This window comes from Notothenia rossii (assembly GCF_949606895.1).
Source record: "Notothenia rossii genome assembly, chromosome: 9".
Taxonomy (NCBI): domain Eukaryota; kingdom Metazoa; phylum Chordata; class Actinopteri; order Perciformes; family Nototheniidae; genus Notothenia; species Notothenia rossii.
Genome location: NC_136907.1, coordinates 44,941,656 through 44,961,708, shown reverse-complemented (window position 1 = coordinate 44,961,708; position 20,053 = coordinate 44,941,656). Strand labels below are relative to the sequence as shown.

At 39.7% G+C, this 20,053-nt stretch overlaps 1 protein-coding gene and 2 long non-coding RNA genes across 3 annotated transcripts; 2 read left to right on the top strand and 1 right to left on the bottom strand.

Annotated features, from left to right (window-relative positions):
• Nucleotides 1-6,331: 6,331 nt before the first annotated feature.
• On the top strand, nt 6,332-9,426 carry LOC307018908. The gene is made up of 3 exons (XR_013802539.1): nt 6,332-6,452; nt 7,168-7,215; nt 7,407-9,426. It is a non-coding gene; the product is annotated as an uncharacterized lncRNA (long non-coding RNA).
• A 1,614-nt stretch (nt 9,427-11,040) lies between these two features.
• Nucleotides 11,041-15,257, top strand: LOC307019883 (uncharacterized protein; the record flags this gene model as incomplete). Its single annotated transcript, XM_079650986.1, has 5 exons — nt 11,041-11,525; nt 13,440-13,585; nt 13,683-13,760; nt 13,935-14,040; nt 15,124-15,257. Exons 2-5 carry the CDS (start codon nt 13,463-13,465, stop codon nt 15,255-15,257), a joined length of 441 nt encoding a protein of 146 aa, XP_079507112.1. The 5' UTR covers nt 11,041-11,525; nt 13,440-13,462.
• Nucleotides 15,258-18,520: 3,263 nt separating this feature from the next.
• Nucleotides 18,521-19,722, bottom strand: LOC307018906. Its single transcript, XR_013802537.1, has 2 exons — nt 18,890-19,722; nt 18,521-18,669 (listed from the first exon to the last, which is right to left on the bottom strand). It is a non-coding gene; the product is annotated as an uncharacterized lncRNA (long non-coding RNA).
• Between the last annotated feature and the right edge of the window lie 331 nt (nt 19,723-20,053).

Below are 20,053 nucleotides of genomic sequence, written 5' to 3'. Positions count from 1 at the left end.
AAGTATGTAGTGGCGTAAAACATGTGTTGGTAAATGTGTTACTTTGTTACATTTGTTTGTTACCACCATAAATGTGTTCCGCAAATGTTTCCAACTTGGGATCAATAAAGTATATCTTATCTTAAGATGATCGATGGCTACTGCCATATTTGCAAAATGTGCCTCTGAACCTTGACAAGTGCATGTTTCAGGCTTATCAATTAACAACAGGAGGGGTCACAAACATAAGACCAGCTGTTAAATAAAGCTCTTCTGACCTTAGCTGGCATGTGGGTATATATTAATGCTGCCCATGATGGGCACAAGCAATTTTCACCCATTTATTAATGATATGTTTTAAATTTGAGTGTTTCCTATCCCCTAAACCTCCAGGGATGTACATAGTTGTAAATATGCAGTGGTGTTTATTTGTAAATCATTTAGTATAATCACACAAATGTTGTGTTTTATATTTAATAATTCTGTGTTCTTTATTTATTGATTGTTCAATACCTGACAAGGCCGGAGATGAAAAACTTGGGTCGCAGGTTCCTCAACAGTGCATCACAAGACATCTATCAATATGTGTGTATACCTCCACCATTAAACTGTCATATTCTGCACATTTCTTATACTATCTACATACATCTTATATAAGAGTATAATACATACGTATAATATCAGTTAAAATAAGTGCTTCAACATAGTTAACATTGCTGGAGGTATACAAAAAGTGTTTCATTCATTGCATAACTACACCGTTTGTGTATGTCAATAAACCTTAGAAAATCTTGAAATCTTGAAAGGGATGTGCAAAATAGTCATTATACACAGTCTTTTATGAACTATTAGTAGAGAATAACGAGTAATGAATATACTTTATAGGGATCCTATTAATATCTAATAATAAAAATAATGAAATTCAATAACATGCTTTAACCACTAGGTGTCCCTTTATATCAGGAGTGCACGTTTATGGTGTAAATACAGCCTATCTACCAATTGGATCAAATATAAAAGTCAGCCGAATTAGTGTTGATACTGTGAGGAGAAGTATTGTGTGAAAATAAATGTAAGATGTTGTTTAATTGCTGATATATTTATGATCCACGTCACGTTTTCAGTGTTGGCGGCAGTTCCTCATGTTTGTATAGAAGTCTTCTCATCAAGGCTCTATAAATAGAGAATTACAGCAGATATGTAACATTTAATGCAGCTGTAAACTGTGTTCGTTATTCTCCCGTCCAGGAGAGAAGCTTTAAAAGGAGACTAAATGGAGTCTCTGTGAAAGTTCAATTTGGTACTTTAATTAAAAAAGGCGCGGGTTGGTCACAAGCATGATATTGTTCAGTCAGACAAACAGCTGTGATCCGCTCCTCGTTAGGGAAGAGAAGAGGTGGATCTCTCCTCCGGTGCTGTTATATATCCTCTGCTGGCTCCTCCCCGCCTGCCGGCTCGCCTCGTCTCCAATGTCCGTTGTTGCATTTAAACAGAGGATTGGTTCTTTTCACATTCAACATATGCTTAACACGCCTTTTCTCCTCATATTCTCTTTCATCACTTTTCATTTAACACATTCTAAACGCTGTAATCAATAGAGAACCACAGTGACGCGTCGTAAAACCCGGAAGTAAGTTAGCATTTTTAGCACTTCCGGTTCCTTCCTCAAAAAACAATGCATTTTTTCCATAGGGTTTTGGAAAATAGCTCGAAATAAGGTCTGTGGTTGACACAAATTTAAGAGGTAATTGACGTTTTGTTCTACGACATTAAATACATCAGCAGTGACCCCACTGGGGATTTTTGAAGAGTTTACGTGTCTGAAAAACGATGGTTTTTACCGAATGGCTGAATAGGACTACAGAAATTGTCGAGGCCGTTGTACGTCATTACGCCGAACACGTAAACACTCCCGCTAAGTTTGTTTTCCCCTGTGTTCTGCTTGAAAGCAAGTACCTGCCTATCTTTAGTATCTGTATATCTATATCTGACCATTAGAATCTGTATTTTTGAAATTGTCGTTTTTAACACCGTAGTTTTACAAATGATAGAATAATTAATTACCAGTGTTTTCCAATTTTACTCGGCAGTTCGTTTCGTTGGCTAACGTTAGCTAAAGCTAGCGCTACTAGTTAGCTACGCACAGGGGTGAAAGTGGTTTGAATTTCTTGCAGGTACTATAATGCTACCCCGACCTTCATTGGTTCATATTGTTCTCCTCCCGCCCCCAGCTTCATGCATCCCTGAACACAAACTTCAAATTTGTAATGTCTTTATGGGGTAGAAATTAGAAACACTTGACAATATGTATAGTCAATTATTTATTTTCAATTGTGCATACAACTTGTGTCAAAACTTAACAGACCATTAGCAAGGCATGTTGAGGGACGTAAACTACACACTTTTCCACATTTTCCACAGAGGGCTGAAGTAGCTCTCCTCTTCTGTGTACCGGCGAGCCATGCAGCTTGTTGAGTGGGCTGCTCTTCTTCCTTTGCCCAGCCAGGTCTTCACATAAGGCAGTGGATCCCACTGTCTGCATGGTGGTCCCACAGAGCTGATGAAGAGGAGATTTGCTGCATTTGTTGTTGTAAGTTTGCTCCTATACTCAGTTATGATGTTATTCATTGTGCTGAACCCCCGTTCACAGTCAGCATTGCTTGGAGACAGTGCCACTGCCATGAGCAACTTCTTCATTTTGTTGGGAATGTTTCTTCCTCCACTGGCCTTGTATTCTGTGAATCCAAGATGGGCCTATTGTTGGTTCACATGTAGGACATCACACAAAGCCCTCACCTCATTATCTCCAAATCGAGGATTGTCATGGTCCCAGTTGTCAGGGTTGAGGACTGCCATTTGATTGATAAGGCTGTTATAAGCCTCTTTTCGGTTGGCTGCAACACTGGCCTGTGCTCTGTTTGCTGTGGTTGTGAAGAGTCTTTCTTTCATATTGTCTGCCACTGCTTGGATGAACTGAGCAGAGTCAATGATGGGAGACCTGCCAACTCTTAAATCCTCTCCCTTGAATTCCATCACTTCCTCTGCCTGACTGGCATCAACTGCATGTTGTCCTGGGTAGCGATTGAAACTTTCTATGCGTTTGACATACGTCGTCATGATGTCATGGGCCTTTGGGAGTGTGGTCTTCCTGTTCTGAAGAATTTCTGACAAGTTCTTAAGTTCAGTCAGAACATCTGCCATCAGTGCAAGACTTTTCAGGAAGTTGATGCAGCACAACTTAGAAAGCAGACCTTTGAATTTGGCCCTCTCTCTGCTGTCCCTTGTATCATCCTCTGATGCCTCACGGAAATGTTGTGCCAAGACTGGATAAGACTACCAAACTGCAGAGACTGCCCTCCATGAAGAAGCTACCCAGCGAACACTGAACACTTTTCCAATCCTCCTGAGGGCGATGTCCAGGTTGTGAGCAAATTCACTCAGCTGCCGCATGTTTTTTGGTGACTGGCTATATAATGAATATAGGCTGTCCATGAATGCCTGGAAGTCCTTTGTTCCCCCTGTCACATCCAGTGCCTGGTCAACAGCAAGCTCCAGTCTGTGATTAAGGCAGTGCCATAGTATGATGCCTGGGAAGTCATCCTGGAGCAACTTCCCAACACCTGACTTCACTCCCAGCATGACACTGGCCCCATCACTGCAAAATCCAATGAGGATTTCTCTCAGCAACTCAACAGTAAAGCCATTTTTAAGCAAGCAACCCATAATCTGTTCCTTGATATGAGCAGCAGACATACTATCCAGCTCAACCAGGTACAACGGAAAGGCAATGGGCTCCATGTCTCCATCAACACTAGCCTTCAGGAACACAATTAGTGTTGATTTGTGCCCAACACTGGTTGACTCATCAGCCAATACTGTGATTTTGCTTTTGGTCTCTATTATCTTTTTTAGAAGTTCCTTTTTCATCTGTGATGACACATGCTCAATTATGTCAACAGACAGTTTTGCTATGCAAAACACGCCCCAAATCAGCAGAATTTGCATGTTGCAGGTCAATCAGAATCTCAAAGTCTGTGAAAGGCTTGTTGTTCTTGGCCACATAATAGGTTGTCATGAATACCTTGGCAGTAGACTCAAACACAGACTCCTGACTACTCGCGTTCATGTTCAGAAGAATATCTTTATTTGCTGTCTGAATAATCTTGACTGCTTCATTATGTGCTGCAGAGTTCTTGTGTTCACGGATTTTTTTGCGCAGTGATGAAAGCTGGACATCCCTTGATGGACCAGCTGGGATTATCTTTCCATCAGCCCACTGAATAGCAATATTAACACCACGGGAGGCCATGACACCCAGATCCTTCACATCATGGCATGGGGTACAGCCTAGCCTTCCATTGTGAGCATACATCCATTCATTTTTCTGTTTGAACTGTTCATATTGTTCTTCTTTCCATATAGAAGGGTATGCAGTAGGGCTAGCATCACCTATGGTGGCTTCTGAGGGACCTGCTGCCACTTCTTCTGGCTGAGTCTCCTCTTCCTCCCTCTGGGCCTCAACTGTTATAAATTAGAATAAAGATGTATAACTAAATTCAGCAGACAGTCAAAAATGTACAAGTCTCTGTCTTTCTTTGAATTTTCAGAATATTGGTTACATAAATTAAAATACTAATAAAATAAAATGTATGCCACAATGTGCAGATTAAAATAGAAGATATCAAAGCAAAATATTTAATGTTAAAATAGTATGCTGTGTACATGTTGTGTTCTGAGTAAAATAGCCAGTTGACTATATAGAGCAGGGGTGCCCAACCTTTTTTTAACCAAGACGGCGGCGATCGTTGACGGGGGGGGGTTATTAACTATAGTTATTTGACCACAATATTTGAACACAATTACAGTTTATTTTATTTTCAACTATATTCTTCTTCTTCTTCTTCATATTACTACTACTACTATTATTATTATTATTATTGTTATTGTATATGTAATATTTTTCACTCCCTTCTCTTTTTCAAGTGAGGGTGCTTAACATTCAACTGGGACCCTTATGCACCCCCGTAGAACCGGGCCTGGAGGTGGCCAAACTACGGCCCGCGGGCCACATGCGCCCCGTTGATGTGTTTAATGTGGCCCGTCCAATATTGGTATAAATGAGCCAGGGTTCCCGCGCTGATCTTAAAAAGCCTTAAAGTCTAAAATACAACGATCCAATTTTTATTTATGTTATCCCCCACTGTCCACACGCCGCGCGCGCCGCGAAAAGTCCCTTCCTCCCTGGTCGTCGCAGCTGCGCGTGGACGTCACCCCGCGCGCGGGAGAATGAGATTAAAACAACCCTCAGCCCGACATGAATCAAGACGGAACCAAACAATGCCCCCCGGCCCGGCTGTCACATTGATACATCATTGTGGCCCCTGAACCAAAAAGTTTGGCCACCCCTGTTGTAGGACATTAACTGAATATTGTTGTTCTACTTTTAGACATCTCGAGATCGACTGGGGATCGACTGGTTGGGCACCCCATATAGAGATACAGTTTGCTAGTTAGCTAACTTATTATATTCATCATGGCCATGTTCATGTCCATTCTCTGGGCTAAATAAGCATCATCACCTGTGTCATCTGTGGGCGTTGTTTTTCAAATTTTAAGCACATTCTGAGTTTCTTCATCTCTCTCCTTTCTCTTAAACATCTAAAGAGTCGTCGTTTGCATTTTTGCTTTAATTACCACGTAGCCTAATTTTCTAGCTGTCATTCAGTCACTCCATTCTTTTCTCCTCCCGCTATTCTGATCAAGTGGGAAAAAGCTAATATGTGACCCGCTCTATCGAAATCAGTCGGAAGTCGCAACGGCTCATTTCAAAATAAACGTGGATTTGCGTAAAAAAATTGTTTTTCGGGGTTCGGGTGTTTTGTTTAATAAACAAAGTCTTGGCTTTCAGAATATGAAACTTGTTTCGGCAAATTCAGATGATAAATACAACTTAGAAGCTTGTAACGGCATAATTACAAGCGAAGAACGGAGTAACTTGAGGTCACAGCAGGCATAACAGCAGCCGGTGTTTCTCGTTAGTGTTTTCCCCGGGACACAAACACAATACGCACAAACGCAAAAATACACACACACACACACACACACACACACACACACACACACACACACACACACACACACACACACACACACACACACACACACACACACACACACACACACACACACACACACACACACACGACCAGACCAGTAATCCAAACCAAAATATCTGCCCTTCGTAGTATAAATTCCACGGGTGGAGCTATCAATTCTTCCCGGTCCTCCGGACCGCCTGGAAATCTCTTACCGGTACTAAGGACCGGGTAGGACCGGCACACTTTCAACACTGGCTACGCAATGGTTTGTTGCTTTGCTCCGGGTTGCAGCCACAGGTCTTTGCATGAAACGTGCTTGTTCTATTGTTTCCCGGCCAATGTTTTCCAAAGGAGAGTCTGGATTCGTGCCATGAGGTAAGCTGACGTTACATTTTTGTCCATGTCGCGGTGAAATGTAAATAATGGGTAGTGACTGTATCGCCGTTATAGAGATGGCGCTGCTGAAAAGACCGCAACATAAGTAAAGATAATGAATACATCCTATTAAAACCTGTGTGGCTTATATGATAAGTCTTATTAGTACAAGCAGCATAACGTTTCACCATGTAACTAAAGATTGTAGTCAGGGAAATCAGTTTGACATATTGAACTAATAACAAATCACCTCTGGCTGGCAGAGAACTCTCTGCTCCATAGCTTCTCTTGGACGTAAAATCACATGTACATTTTACATTTATATTCAATGTAATATTCCATCCCTCACATACTTTTGTATATATAATAACTTATATTTTGTTTTTCTTGTTATGCTGCTGCAACACAAACATTTCCCAAATTGGGATCAATACAGTAATATCTTATCTTAATTCATTAGGAAAAATATAACTATTATAATTAGTGTAGCAGCTGACACCTATTTTCAATATGGATTAATCTACCATTTATTTCTTTAGTTCAATTTTCATCTATAAAAATGTCAAAATAGTGAAAATGTTCACGAGACTTATCAAAGTGCAAGGTTATATCTTTAGATGTTTTGTTTTAGCCTATGTACTGTATGTCTTAATGCTCTTACAGTATATGTGACGGTGTGACTTCCATGAAACTATATTTTATATCTTCCCAACAGACGAGCTGACAGGAAACCTAACTCTCTAACAACCACAACATTGCAAAGGCGAGTAAATGTAAATTAAAAACAATTCACAATTTTTTTATTTCTTCTTCCTTGCAGTGAGGTGAAGCTGACCTTGCACTTGGTGCCAGTAAGGATGTTCCTCACGCAGGCTGAATGTTTCTCCTTCCTTACTGACAAAGAAGCCCTTGATTTGCAATGCTTCACTAATTGTCATTTCCCTGGCTCTGTAGGGACACTTTACCTCCAGCACAGCGGAAGACCCTACCAGACCATCCGGAGATGTCCCCAACAATCCTGATAGGGAGAGTCACAAATCTGACTCATGAACCTGCATCTGAGTTGCAGTGGTGAATGCCCCGACGCCCTCACATTCATTCATAGTCCCCCACTGTACAGACAAAACACCATCAAGGGCCTGTTGTTGCCCTAGCACCCAGGCAATAAGGGAAGCAGTCACACGCTTTGACCTCAGGACAGCTCCAAAGTTGCTGGCAGTCAACTTTCCTTTCCTGAACAAATGCCAGTTTGGGTTGGTTCGCTGACCAGTGGTAGCCACCTGAATTGCCCTCTGTTGCTCTTCAGACAATGCCATGCTTGCCACAATTGCCTCAGGTCCCTGATGCCCAACAGATTTGATAATTTCAGGAACAGTAAGTGTTTCCAAGCTGTAGTGTTCCTCTTCTGGCTCGGGGGAGAGAAGCCAAGAAATTCCTGAAAACCTGCCCCCGAGTCTGTCCCTCAGCCAGTCACGATCTTCGGACGTGGGCTCTCTTGTCAGCGGGTTAAATTAGTTATTGGTTTCAACAGTCACATTAAAACAGTTACTAAATCAGATTACTATCACCTAAAGAACATATCTAGGATTAAAAGACTAATGTCACAGCAGGATTTGGAAAAACATGTCCATGCTTTTATCTTCAGTAGACTGGACTATTGCAATGGTGTCTTCACAGGTCTCACTAAAAAATCTATTAGAAAGCTGCAGCTGATTCAGAACGCCGCTGCTCGAGTCCTTACCAACACTAAGAAATTGGATCACATCGCTCCAGTTCTGAAGTGTTTACACTGGCTTCCTGTGTGACAAAGAATAGATTTCAAAATACTGCTGCTGTTTATAAAGCACTGAATGGTTTAGGACCAAAATGCATTTCTGACCTCCTGCTAAATGATGAACCATCCAGATCTCTCAGGTCTTCAGGGACTGGTCAGCTTTCTGTCCCCAGAGTCAGAACTAAACATGGTAAAGCAGCGTACAGTTATTATGCTCCAAATATCTGTAACAAATTCCCAGAAACCTGCAGGTCCGCTGCAACTCTGGCTACTTTTAAATCCAGGCTGAAGACTTTTCTTTTTGTCGCTGCTTTTAATTGAACTATTCATATCTTAGACTGCACTGTAACTTTTATCCATGTATTTTTTCTTTTAATGTTTCTTTTATTAGCTTTTCTTTTTAATGACTGATTTTAAATGCCATTTTCTTAATGTCTTTCATTTTTTGTAAAGCACTTTGAATTGCCTTGTGTTGAAAAGTGCTATATAAATGAACTTGCCTTGCCTAATAAAGATTTCATGTGACACATACAATTGATTTGTTGATGGGAATTAATGTGAATAAATTAACTCGGTCTTAAAAGGTTAACGGTACTCTTGCTATCACTACTCACCGACACTATAAACCTTGTCCCTCATGCTAGCCCTGACAACACCGGTAAGCACACCTTCATCTAGGCTGCACTGTAACGTGTCCTGACTTGTAGTGGTTCTCTCCTCTATCTACACTCTTCTTGTCATCTTTGTAAAACGATATCAGACTGGTAATTAACACAGCCATGACTTCTAGTTAAATTCAGTGTGGCTAAAATGAAAAGCTTTGTTAAAATATGCAAGCACGCGAAAGTCAAATTCAGCTTTATTGTCAAAAATTCTACATGTGTTATACATCCAGAAATATCGAAATATCGTTTCCCGCAGTGTGACATGTATACATAAAACAAAAAGGGCCTAGATAAACGTGGTATACATTAAACAAAACGGGCCTAGATAACCGGGGTATACAGTTTAAAATGTTCAAAGTGCAGTTTCAGTGCAAGTCAGTTAAAACGATCTTAAGTTGGCGTGACGTTGAAGTCGTGCGACCCTGTTGCTGTACTGGCTTGTAGTTCGTTTATAGCATAACGTTAGCATTTTGCTTCTGCCGACTAGATTTATTATTCAAAAATTATAAAAGTAGGGTTGACATGTGGATATTATCCGGCTGAACAAAATGTGATACATCTCTTAAATATGTGTGAACCACAGATCTTATTTCGAGCTATTTTCCAAAATCCTATGGAGAAATTGCATTGCGTTTTAGACGAAGGAACCGGAAGGAGTTTACTTCCGGGTTTAAGGACGCGTCACTGCGGCTCTCTATACTCTAAAAAATACTTCTCGGCTCGTTTGGTTTCCGGTCATTCCGGATGTTGTCACATGCTACTCTCGTCTGTAAACAATAATGTATTCAAATAAACTGTACCTTCATTTAATATTCAGCCTGGTAGTATCTCGACATCTATAGTTGCAGTGTTAAATCAGTAGGCTTCGGTTTGCACCACTCCATATAATTTCGCTACTAAATTCACCTCTTTAGGAAATCGTATATTAGCCACATGATAAATGCTAACCGTAGATGAAGGATTTTCAGAATAAAAGCTTAACTCCTTGTGCACAAGAATTTCTGGTTTTTCAGTATAAAAGAACATTAAAACTGACGGCATGTTTAAACTACATTTCCCCATTAAAACATTGATTTTAATTTCTAACACAGCCGAATCGTGTATTACAATGCTGTTATGTGATGACCTCCAAAGAGAAAAGCAAGCACACTCGGAATAAAGTGTTTTCGATCTGTTTCCGGTATTTGTTTATGACGATGTGATGTGACATGTGACATGTGAGACTGGAATTGCACAGGGGAAAATAACGTATCTATGGCACCATTTTAGATGCGGATTTTGTTAAACTAATACGTTTGCGCTGTGGACCAACACTATACATTAACGGGGAAGGGGGTAGCAATAAAGATAACACCATTAAGTCAATATTGATTTTATATGTTTTATAACGTAATTTACATATTGCCTTACTGCTATCAAAATAGGAATAATAGCAGTATACACGAAGTGAATCTATACATGTACATCTAAAGAATGTTTCAAAATGTTGTAGTATACTCTGCTATAATTCGTTGAATGCAGTAATGTGAGACAAAAACCACCAAATGAAATACGTCTTATATTGGCAGTTCATCCCGTTCGTCCAATATGAAGAGAAAGCCCGTCCTTACCTGTCACAAGTTGTACCTCCATACGGGTCCTCCGGTACCGTTTTGTAGTCCTGGGAATATCTACCTAAATCTGACAAATATCTTTTGTACATTCTCAGGTTTTCTCTCTTTTTGTGAATGAGAATCAAAATTAAAGAACTTTTTCCAGGCACGGATTATTCTGCCGCTGAGGGTAGCTGGTGAGTGGTGACGTGCGCGTGCCCAACTTTCGCCTCGCGCTTCCCGCTTCTCTAGCGTTGCTAGGATAAAGACCGCAGTGCCAACTGCAATCTCCGGATTGTAATCACTTTGTTGCCACTACTTAGTGCTACTTTTGAACACAAAAATGTACGGGCTCTATGAATTTAGCAATGATACAATCGAAGTTGGCCGGTTAAACTTAATTGAGGGGGAGTACGATCCTGAATTGGACAAGGAGTATCTTGTCTGGTGGCCCCAAAATGGGAAAAAGATGGCTTGGACTGCGAAAGTGTTATCAACTGGCGGTGAATTTGCATATTTAAATAGATCATACATGTACAGCTTATCATTATAACCAGTGCTTGAATTGGGCCGGTACTCACCGGTACGCAGTACCGGCACTTCTGATTTTTACCCATGTGGTACCGGCACTTCTTACTGAGTACCGGCACCTTGCCGGTACTCAGTAAAATGCCGGTACTCAGCCGCCGGCAACATACGTATATATTGTAAACGCAACGCAGCGCAAATGTGGGTCTGACTCTGCCTCACAGAGGGTGACTGGCTGTCTACATGACGTGGCCTGCCGACATTGCCACTTTCATACAGATCATACTAATGCCCTCGATTGGTCTCTGTGTGTCATTCAAGCTCGGGAGGGTGTGTGTTGGTGTATGTGTGACGCGAGCAAGCGAGAAAGCGCGCGCACCGGTTACGTGTATTGTTGTTAGCATCTGGTGCTAGCTAGCTGCGCTAACGGATATAAGGAGCTTTTTCAACAACAAGGTGGAGGGAGAGTCCTTTGCTGTCAGACTGAGAGGCTGATAACTACAGCTCTGGTGAGGTAAATTACTCTCTGAGTCTTTAGATAGTTAACTTAGTTTAAGTTATCTCAGTGGGTCTCAAACGGTTCGGTCACCATTTATGTAAACACATATTTCCATTTGAGGGGGTAGTGATTAGTAAAATATGCATGAATAATACAAACAAAATGTTAACTAGGTGAAAAAAGGTAAGATAAACTTGTTGAGAGCTAAAACTAGTCTTTGCTGTTGCCTCAAAGAGGAGCAGGGGGGAGAGGAGGGAGACAGGAGAGGCCGATTCAGGAGCCCAGACACACTCACAACTATAAATGAACCAAAAACAAATAAATAAACAAGTTTCAATGTTTTTTCTTATTGGATATTGGGGTGTAGTCTCTTTATTTCCCCCTCAAAATGCACCAGATTGATGCATTTAAGTCCAACATTTAAAAAAAAATCTTACCGGGGGAGCATGCCCCCGGACCCCATAGGATTTGAGGCCCGGCTCCACTGTTCCCAAATAGATTTGCAATTTTTTTTAAATAGTAACCCATCTCCATATGTTTCTTTTTGGGTAGTAGATTTAAACTAGAGGGCTATCACTTTGTGCAGCGACGCTATTGACAAATAAATCCAGCAAAATGGCACAAAAAACTGGTAGTGGCCTCAGGGACGAGGAGTCATTTAACCAGCCAGTAGGAGTCAAGCTTTACTTTCTTTTATATCCATAAAGAAAAAGTAAATCTGTTTACAGTTGTTTCATTATGGATGTTGAGAGGTATCCATATATCTCTTCATTTTTCTCTCAAATTGCACCAGATTGATGCATCTAACTTCAATATTTAAAAAAAAATGTTCCCGGGGGAGCATGCCCCCGGACCCCCCTAGACTAGAGGGTGTCAGGTCCACTCCCCACTTATAAAAATAGCACTTTACCACTGCACCCCCTCTAATCTCAGATGCACCCTGAGTCATTTTGTTTAAGTACAGTGAGCCTTTCTAAAATATACAGTAAAGAGACAAACCCACCAGCATTATAGGATATACTATGACTTTGTGCCAAATACTTGTTGCTGATTTAGAGTACTGGCACCTTTTTTATTCCAATTCAAGCACTGATTATAACAGTTGTTAGGCCTATGTTTTATTTGTTAATACATAGCAGTGGCGGCTGGTCAATAGAGGTGCTATGGAAAGTTTTATATTTATAATAAGTACAATACTGTTTAGTATATCAAATCTAAACCGTTATATGTTTCATTATCATTACCCTCTCTCGTCTGGGAATTAAGCACCCCAGCGCAGCACCAGCCAACCGCTAACCGTTGCTACCCGAAAAATATGGCAGCACATTTCAGCCAATCAGCGTCCTCATATCTGTTAAATGAAAGGCGCTCTATAATCCGTTCTAAAGTTATTATTACAAATAAAAAATAGGGTTTTTTATCTAAGAAAGTGTCGCCCATTGGAAACAGTAATTAGTAAAAATATACTTATATTCTTCAGAAAGATAATATCAAAAAAGCAGCCCTCCATAGTTCATTATCCTTCAGGTATAGCTTTCAGTTTCAAAAAGGTTGCAGATCCCTGGTATAAAATATGCCCCCATCCCCCCATCTTCCACAGCCCCACCTCAAATATGTTTCTCCAGCTGCCACTAATAAATAGTTTAAATCACCTGGCTACATAGGTATTATCAGCTAAGTATCATAAGTATACTAATGGGTGTAGCATGACCATATGTTATATTTTCCTATACAGAGTATCATTACCAACATATTGTCATGTAAGCAGACAATGTGACTCACATACAAATGTTGATGTACCCTATATATATATATATATATATATATATACATATATATATATATACTTTGTACAATCCATATATATATATATATATATATATTGATTGTACAAAGTAATAGGCTGAATACCTTTGTTGCTTCCAATAGATGACAAAGGTGCACTCCTCAAGATGAGGAACCGGCTGGTTGAAGGTAAAGAACCTTTGGAAGAATCCGGGCCGATGGGAAAAGGCAAGAGGGCAAAGAAAAGGAGGCCTTTTCTGGAGGAGGACGACGACGTGGAACAGTCAGAGGTGAGTTATTCAAAATCGAAACACCACCACTTTATGAAGATACACACACAACCACACACAAAAACAAATATTTATATATGTTGTTGTCTGTTCTCAGGAGAGACCAAGCAAAAAACCAAGGCCGGAGTCATCGTCATCCACAGACATTATCCAAAAATATAAGGATCTTCAGAAGGTATGTATCTGTTTTATACTAAGTCCAAAGTGCAGTGACCTAAATGTACCTAAACTGTGCAATACATACCTGGCTGCTAAATCCTCAAAACACAAGTACATTTATTTAGAACTAACTTTCCACACTGGCTTTTAAACCTAACCTTCTTTTTTTTAATGGTGTGCTTTTTGATAGGCCCAAGAGGTGAACAAAAATAGTTACCAGAGGACGTTGGAGGAAAGGGTTGCTGCACTGGAGAGGGAGAATTATTCCCTCAGGAATGCTTTGAGCATCATTGAAGGTATGTTGATTTAACTGTGATTGAGTAAAAGTATAAGTACTCAGATCTTGTAGTAAAAGTAGAAGTACTCAGATCTTGTTCTTGAGTAAAAGTATAAGTACTCAGATCTTGTAGTAAAAGTAGAAGTACTCAGGTCTTGTACTTGAGTAAAAGTATAAGTACTCAGATCTTGTACTTGAGTAAAAGTAGAAGTACCAGAGTGTCAGAATACTCTGTTACAGTAAAAGTCCTGCATTCAAAATGTTCCTCAAGTAAAAGTAGAAAAGTATTATCATCAAAATATAGTGAAAGTAGCGACAGTAAAAGTAGTCATTGTGCAGATTGGTCCATTTCAGAATAATATATATGATATGTTTTATAATGATTGATCATGAAAGTGTTCTCAAAGCTGGTAAAGGTGCAGCTAGTTTGAATGACTTTGTATACTGCAGGGTAGCTTGTGAATTTACTCCAGGTGGAACTAAAGTCTGATTTAACACTTGATTATATTTCACATCATTCATCCACATCAGTAAAGTAACTAAAGGTATTAAATACATGGAGTGGAGTAAAACTACACCATTTACCTCTGAATTGTAGAGGAGTAGAAGTACAAAGTAGCAAAACATTGAAATACTTAAGTAAAGTACAAGTATCTCAAAATTGTACCCAAGTATAGTACTTGTTGAGTTTATGAACTTAGTTACTTTACACCATGTGGCTATAAAGATAGAAAGTCTAAGCCTTGCACAGAGGCATGAAAATGCATTTTCAAAATGCTCAACAGTGCTGCCAAAATTATAAACTGACTGCTACACAATTAAAATAAATGCTTTTATATATTTCTATTAGATGTGACTCTTTAGCGTTTCTGTTATTATTACAACTGCTGCTTTAGTTATTCTGACTGCTAAAATCATCTGTTATTCCTAAATTTAAAGCCGATTTTCCGTGGGGAGGGGTGGTCGGGGGGCTTGGATCCTTGTCACCTTTTTCATACCTGATGAGTTTGCATCCCTGCTGTCTACCTGACTGTCTGTCTGTTTTTGTAATTTGTCTCTTCATCTGTTAATTCCCCTTTTCTTTATTTCTTTCTCTCTTTAGGTGAAGTTAAATCTGTCTTCAAAGAGAAGACAGAGGCGGAGATCAAGGGCTACATACGCCAGAAACTCTGCAATTCGGCGAAGATCCTCAAAAGGAAAACATTTTTAAAAAATCAATTTGTTCGGCCACATTAGGTCATTATGTTTTTTCATGCAATATTGTATGTTCGGTAGTATAAATTAAAAATGTTAATACATGTAAATACATGTTGAGTCCATGTATTATTTGTATTTGCCTCAGTCCATTATTTTTATTTGATATAGCCTACCATTGTACATTCTACAGTATCTACAGTTTGGTACAGGTGTGACACAAATACAAGAACATATGTATTTACCATGGTAATTGTTATGGTGCCAGGGGTAGTGGGTTATCAAGCCCTCCAACAGCCATATGAAATGTTACCATAGTACTCGTACCATAGTACCATGGTATATTTACCACGGTACACGTACCACAGTATTTTTTGACAGATAGTACCATGGTATATTTTATAGTACCATGGTATTTGTTCCATTGCACATATAGTAATGTACCATGGTACATACCATGATTTTTACCATGGTACAATCTGTCAAAAATACCATGGTACATGTACCATGGTAAATATACCATGGTACTATGGTACAAGTACTATGGTAAAATTTCTTATGGGAATAACTAGCAAAGATCATGTACATCCACTGCACACATAATCTGAAATAACAACTCATATTTCTCGCATCAAATGACATCAAAACGCATTTTAATGGCCAAACTAACTTTAAAATAGGCATTTTACACCGAGAATAAAACGAAGTTCGGCCATGTTTTTTTTTTCTGCAGGGAGAAATGTGAAGATCACGTGACATAGACGCCAGCCATTGGAATGAATGGTGAAAAAATACGTAGGGATCTTACAATTTCAGAGGCGTTTTTGTAGAAATACTACGTCCTACGTTGTGGACCAACGTAGTTATTACACGTTTTTTTGTGAGACTGGGTTGTCTATTGTGGACCTCATAATTGATCTGTAAATGTCTATTAATGCTTGTTTATCTGCGCCCCAGTTGCATCCAGCTACAGTTCGCAATACATTTAATACTTTTTTGCATTTTGTTTCCACTTGATTAATATGCATTTTCCATGTGTATTTGCTATCAAACCACAGTCCTAGGTATTTGAACTCATTCACCTTTGTCATTGGACGATCATATAGTGTTAGCTGTTGGCCATCAATCTTGCGTTTGTTTGTAAATACCATGTAGCATGACTTGCTTTCTGACATTTTTAATCCCCATTTATATGACCACCTCTCCACTTTTTTAATCGCTTTAGCTATATTCTCCATTACGTATGGGGCATTTCTTCCCCTCATCCAAATAGCCCCATCATCTGCGCCATGTTGGATTTTCTTCTTCTTCTGTTTTTTATTTCAATGGCGGCTGGCCACCAAAGATTTGGTGTATTACCGCCACCTTCTGCTCGGAGTAGATAAGATGGATGGGTGGATGAGTGGAGAGTAGCCAGTGGCGGTTCTAGCTGATATGATGCCCTTGGCCAGGGGTCGGCAACCCGTGGCTCTCGAGCCGCATGCGGCTCTTTAAGCCCTCTGCTCTGGCTCCCTTGAGCTTAGACAAAAATAAGAAGGAAATAAAATAAAAGTATTTGTAGGACTATTTACATTTTGTTGCATGGTTGAAAATGTTTGGTATCTTGTATTTTGAGGTGATACTGTGACACATAAATAAAAAACAAAACGGTTTTAATTAGGTCAACTAAAATTTGCGTCATATCCTGCTACGGTCCGCACCAGCGCCTTTTCTTGAAGGCGAATAACCTGACGCCCGGCTCGACAAGCGAACTATGGATACATCAGAGAAAATAAAAGTATCGGAGGAACACAGAGGGTTTAGTTCTGCGTGGTTAGAGTTATATGCTTTCAAGCAAACGATGCTGGTTTACCGTATAAGCATGAAGACACGGACCGTTAGCCCCGCAGTCATCTGGTTCGACCTGACTATAGAGAGGCGAAGTCCCACCCGAAAAAGTATAAAACGAGGTGAAAATCACTACAAGTCTGGGCATGTTGAGAGCTGTACATACACGAAAGGGGAGTTAGCCAGCATGCGGGACCGGCTTTACAAGGTTTCAGTGAGTAATATTAGTGCAATGTTTAACGTTAATGTCAGCTAGCTAACATTAGCTAACAAGGTACACTAAAGTGTTTTGTTTTAGCAACTAGTTTTCTCCTTAAGAACTTCGTGGTCTCTGTGTATGCTGTGGATAACATTAGTGTTCACAAGAACAAGATACACTCCCGTGTTTTGTTTTAGTTGCTCTTCAGATTGAAGCGGCCAGTTTTATATCGACTATATGTGTGATCTCCTTTTTACATCTCGTTGTGTCATTTGAGTTTATTTGCTGTGTGTAGATTCAAGGATTTTGGTTATCTTGTCAATTTGTTTGGTTATCTAGGCACAGCTGTGTGTGACTCCCTCTGGTACACTGGTATGTGTTTTCCTAATGTAGAGAGCATTGATTAATTAATAAACTACACACTGACTCTAGATCCTGACCAAATCCTTTTTTGTTGATCAAATGTTTTTCAAAAATGTATTGTATATTATATAACAGCTGCACATCACAGACCGGAGTCTCTGCTACTGTGGACCACGAAGGAGGCGATCATCATCCCCATCCCCAAAGACCCTTTATGGGATGGAAATCTCCTCCTCCTGGAACAATTCTACACCCAGCATATGCTCCCTGTGTTGGCCAGTAGAGAGGAGGACATTTAAATAAACATACTCTTAACACCCTCGGACTCTGCGTTGTGTTTCGTATGTGTGATGGAGTGTTATGCAGAGGGGAGGAAAACAGGACACAGCAGATTGGGATTGTGGTGGAGATGCTGAGCAGTTAATTGTTGCATGTAATTATTATTATACTGCGTGCTTCTTAGTTATTCCATCCTTTTCTGTAACATGGATCTGTATGTAACTCTATATTTACTTGTTATCTACCACACTTCCTTCTACATCATACACCATCATTATACATGATGTATATAGGATATATATATTTGTATACATATCTGTAAATTGTATAATTTTATTTTTCGTATTTGGGATTTCTCTTTTGTCCACTCAAATACACTTGGCCCTTTCTCTTTTCCATGTGGAAAATGGCAGCTGCATATTCTGCTTTTCTCATCTGGTTCCCTGTCTGCTCGTCTACAATGAGACAATTATATAATGAATACTAATAATCATTTAAACCTGTTATTACCAATATTTCACAAATTCTTCATGTAAACTTAAGAGCACAGCTGTATGTTGAGTGTCAACTTTGCTTGGTTCATCTTACTGGGGGGGCAGCTACATGGATGTCGGTGCAGTCCACAATAATTTTGCAGTTGAAGGCAGAATTAATTTATTATTGACTCAGAATGAAGCACAACTTCATGTCATACAATACATTGACTTTATTTGTAATTGTGTAAAAAAATATGAGCCTTGATTAGCAAGCAGGACCTGCAGGAACAGAAAATGGTGATGGATGGAGCTGGGAAGAGAGAAGAATAAAGAAAACAGATCAACTTTATTATCGGATATTAAAAATTCAATTTCAAAACAAGTTGCCGCTCCTACAGTTTTCTAGTATGTAAAGATGATTTCACATGACCAATGCAAAATATCACACTCAATACATGTGTGTCTCTGGGGGGTGCATTGTGCCTTTGATGTATATAAATAATATACCATAACCAAATACTATTGCGTACAGTGGAAATCAGGTTGCCAGAGCAGGTCAGTCCAGTGTGCATGTTCCTCAGGGTCTCAGCAGTTGCAGGTGAGATAAAGAAAATAAAAGAGAAAAAGGTCAGTAACAACACTTTAAAGTAACAACACTGAATAATTATCTCTTTTAATAATTTTCTCTCAGTAATCACTCAACTACTGTCTTTCCAACAAACAGATTGACTCACTCTCACTATCATCACAATGAAACACGTCCAGAAGAATGTCATGCAAAGCTGCCTGCCTTCCTTCCTTCGACTCTCCCTGAACTGCCTGATATTTTAATGTTCAATGTTAACCATTTGTGCAGATAGCATTAAGTACAAAAGATCAAGAGGCTAATGTGGCGTTTGCCTACCTCCCGCCCCCTTAGCACCTGGTGCAGGGGGCGATAGGCTACTCTTCAAATGTTTCACAAAATACTTACCATCATGACTACTCTTACTGTTTAACATTTTGGTTTACTTCTTGTTAAGGCTAATACAAATGACAAGGCTAAGTAATGTAATGTAATGCTAACTAACATGCTCGCTACTAGCTAGGTAGCTAACTTGACTATGTTCCATGCAAAACACGTATATTACCTGATATTTTTGGTCCAACGACTCCTGGTCCTTTCATCAGACGGGAAGCGATAGAACGAGCAAGTGGTATGATCACTTTTGTGATTACAACCTGGTACAAAGCACACAGGCATCTTGTAAAAGTGAATTTATTGGAGCAATCTCTTATATTTATTGGAGGGAATAACTCAGTCTTCTTCTTCTTCTTTGCTTTAATTGCGAGATCTTCTTCTTCTTCTTCTTTGCTTTGCAAGTCGCAACCTCGCAACCAGTCTTGGAGCATTATCGCCTATGACATCACTTACGCGACCCAGAATGCATTTGGGATTTGTAGTCTTTCTAGTTGCGTATTTTTCATAGTCTTATATTTCAACAGTTTTACGAAACTGTGACTTTTTTACATGGAAATGATTGTTTAAGATTGACAAACATCATATGTGTCATTCGTGGCACAATTCAAACGGGATCAAAAGATAACTTTTCTCTCTCCATTGACTTCAATGTATAATTTTCCGCTTCCGGGGTCCCATGGAGGCTCCCGGAAGGGGAGGGACTTCGCCTCGGTTATGGCTAGAAAGGATCCGT